Genomic DNA, 3,602 nt, shown 5'->3' with positions numbered 1-3,602 from the left:
CGGGTATTGGAGCTTATGCAAGGAGCAAATAGCACAGGCGGGAGCCAAAACAAATGGCTAATTTGTCACCAAAACAAATAGCCAAATTTTTTTAAAAGGAAAATTCAAATCCTTACATCACAAACTGTGTGTGCACTTCAGCAGAAAATGGGTGCATGACAGAGGGTATTTAAAATAAATATAAAATACCGCAAATTGAAGTTGTATATTCTTCTACAAAGCCAAAATAAAAACCAGAATCCCTCTCGGGTGCTTAAAATTATATTTTATATTTATATTTTACATGCCTCCTCCCCTTTGCACCATCCCCAGCCCCCTCATAAATAATGAACAGTCCCGTAGGAGGGTAAATTAATAACACGTTCATATGTAGGCACATGTCTTACTATTCAGGAGGGTCAGAGAGGTGAGGTACAGCTGTACTGCAGCACATCCAGAGCTGGTAGGCAAGCACGTGATTTGCTCAAGGGTAATTCAGCGGGCTGAATGATGAACTTTTTAACTTGCTTTTAATCTGCTGCTTTCCAGCTGTCCGGTATGCACACTGAGGGGCTTGTATATGTTTGTTACTGTGTTTATGTGCACTACTTCTGTTAATCCTTGCATTCCCATCCAGCTCTCAGAGGATGTGCTCCGACGAATGAGGGATTCTCAGGGGTCTGACAGCGACAAGCCACCACCATCTCCACCAGACAGTCACGAACCACCACCAAGTAAGTCCCAGTCAGAGACCTTTACTTTCTCACAGAGCTCCCATTGGGAGGCCCACTGTGTCAGTAAACATGTCCTCATTCAGTGACAGATGAGAACAGAAGCAGGATAAAGGTCAGTTAAACTACTGTGTGACTTTTTCAGATTATTCATTATAGAAAAGATAGAATTAAGTAATCCTGAACTTTGTATTTTATGTAGTTACATTTATGAGATTTACACTTTACAGATTTATGAGGTTTGTGCTGCTCAAATATGTGGTTTTAAATATAGATGTTTATTCTTTTTTTTTTTGGAATGGATTATTTCTTTAAGGCAGATGTCATTCTCACAGGGAACATGATTGGTCACAGTGGTCAGATGTTAACCCTTCATATACCAGCAAACATTTGTTGCTTAACCTAGTCTGTTCTGCAGACTAATCCATATAGAATTGATATTTATTCCATTTTGTTTTCAGGTCCAAAACCAACAGGACCCTCCGCCGCAGAAATACAGGAGGAAATCCGCAAAAAGTAGGTACTTATAATGTCAAGGTCGCTTTTAGTTGTTATCCAGCCTTATGAGCTGAAGTGCTTCCTGTAGCTCTGCGGATAATGATACTGCATTGGCATTTGCTATCTTGGAATTTAATGCCTCCGAAAGATGCAAATTGAATTTTGCACCTTGTGCAGAATATTTGATCCTAACATATATTTGTTATATATCTAAAGGCATATTATTAAGGAATTGGTGGTTACTATTTGTAAACAGTATCGCTAGCCAAAGTGTAATCCAACCTGAGATTGGCATTTCACTCAGCTATATTTACATTCTTTTTGGCGCTCTGCCTCTTGCGTGCATGCTGCTGAAAGTCTTGCACCTTGTCAGTACCTTTTCATAAAGTCCCAACCTCACCTGCGTGCTGTGGGGCTACACACGCATAAACATCCCAAACATCCCCAACATAGCAAAATAAGAAAATACAGGCAGTGGGCAGGGTCTCTGCTGATAAATACACTGCTACACACTACTGGTGTGTTAAAGGGGACGACTGAGAGGAATTAATTTGTTTGAGTCTTACATTGTGTTTTAGGAAAATCCAGCATAGTATAGCTTTAAATTGGGACCTCTGTGTTGACACAGGCAGCTAATAGCCAGTGGAGGTGACAGATGTATGGAATAGTAGACACTTGATGCTAATGTGCAATGTTTATGGAGAACATATATAAACATGCTGAGTGACCTGTCGGCGCTGCCCGTAATGATTTACTCTGTCTGGATAGCAGGCATGTTGCTGTGCTGCTGGAATGCTTGTATACTATCCTGAGCCTCTATAGATTTACACATTTGAAAGTCCAGTAATTCTTACCCACTGTCACTCTCATGCTCTGCTGAAAACTTATTGGACATAATATATCATTAGATTTCACTGGTGTTTTTGTGCTAAAATTATGTGATCAGTTCTCATTGATACAGCAGAAAGTTAGGAAGCTACATAAATAAGCTCTTGGCTAAGAGCTACAGGTAACCCAATACAATAGCCCTGCAATAAATGCAGTTTTTGTGAAGCTTATAATTGTGTTTTTTGGTGAGACTATAAAGTCTATGGCTGCAGTATTTTACAACTTTGCTGGATTTGATTGCATTATATGAGAGACTGCTGAAATTATATATTATGTGTGTGCTATTGCATATTTGCAGTGTGACTTAATACTGCATGGTTTTATTTCTTCATGATAATTCCTAACCTAATTTGATTTTAACGAAATACTTCAATTAGATTCCAACCAACAGTTCATGAATGACAATTTTTGTAACTGCTGTGATGCATTGTCAGTGAAGCTTTTGTGAGTCAGTCCAAGTGTTGTTTTGGGCATTTTCCACTCTGCCATTTTCACGATACTGATGCAAACGATACATAGAGTATGTTTTTTTTGTCCTATTGTGCTCTGGAAACTTCACCCAAAATTATTGGTATTTGTGTAGAAACCAATATCTCTCTGACCTTGCTGGGTAGCTCTCTGTGTGAACAAGATCTTGCATGTTTAGCAGACTTTCATTGGGGTAAAGGTTGAAACAGTTCTTATCTCACTCTGTTTCAGCTTTGAGCGTGAACAGGCCCTGGTGCAGGAGCAGTTGGCCAGACTGGCTCAGAGGGAGAGAGAGATAGGAGCAACCGCAGGACTGGATGATCTGACCCCTGCCCTCCTCATCGAGAAAGGAAAGGCCCATGAGGAGAAAGAAAAGGCCAAGCTACTGGTGAGTGATGCTCTTTGGGTCTATACCAGGAGTCAGAGTTGTGTTTTCCATTGGTGCGCTTCATGAGATTTACTTTATTGTGATAAATGTGCCACAAAACGACTGATTTATTAGCAGTTTGTCAAAACAGCAAACCATGTGTGTTACACAGCAGCTTTGACCATGTAACCATGTACCTTAAACAAGACTTACTTATGCTTTTATTCAATCAAATTGATCAAAACAACTATTACAGTTTACTTCTGTACTTTAACTTGTGTATTTTGTGTTTCCTTGTGAGACACAGGAGACAAAGGCACACATTTCCTGTGCATTTGATTCTTTTGAACAAAATTTGCAAATTCAGTCTACACACTTAATCTTGCAGTCTTGCAGCCTGTTGCACCAGCTATGTTTCAGCCAAAACTTAGCCCAGTTATACCGTTGTGATTTATGTAGCACTATAATAAAAGCAGTTCCACCATGAATATAAGTTTCAGTATAACTCTAAATAACAAATAAATAGTTACGCATTGCCAAGGATGGATGGAAATCATTAAAATGTCACAAAATTATACTCACTAATGGTAAAACAGCAGTTTTTCCTCCACACAGGATCATTTTTTTCATTAATTATGAAAAATGAGCATTTTCTTTTCTTTACTTTGTTT

The 3,602-nt window shown here is 39.0% G+C and overlaps 1 protein-coding gene across 1 annotated transcript; it reads left to right on the top strand.

The window, feature by feature from the left end:
- Positions 1-614: 614 nt before the first annotated feature.
- LOC121938165 (MICOS complex subunit mic25a-like) lies at positions 615-2,952 on the top strand (the record flags this gene model as incomplete). The annotated part of the gene is made up of 3 exons (XM_042481445.1): positions 615-713; positions 1,172-1,226; positions 2,796-2,952. Coding segments are annotated over exons 1-3 (285 nt in total), but the record flags the coding sequence as incomplete, so codon positions are not given.
- Positions 2,953-3,602: the final 650 nt, after the last annotated feature.

The sequence above is a fragment of the Plectropomus leopardus genome, unplaced genomic scaffold, assembly GCF_008729295.1.
Source record: "Plectropomus leopardus isolate mb unplaced genomic scaffold, YSFRI_Pleo_2.0 unplaced_scaffold28682, whole genome shotgun sequence".
In the NCBI taxonomy this organism is placed as follows: Eukaryota; Metazoa; Chordata; class Actinopteri; order Perciformes; family Serranidae; genus Plectropomus; species Plectropomus leopardus.
The sequence above is the reverse complement of the archived record's forward strand: the minus strand, read 5'-3'. Positions and strand labels throughout refer to the sequence as shown.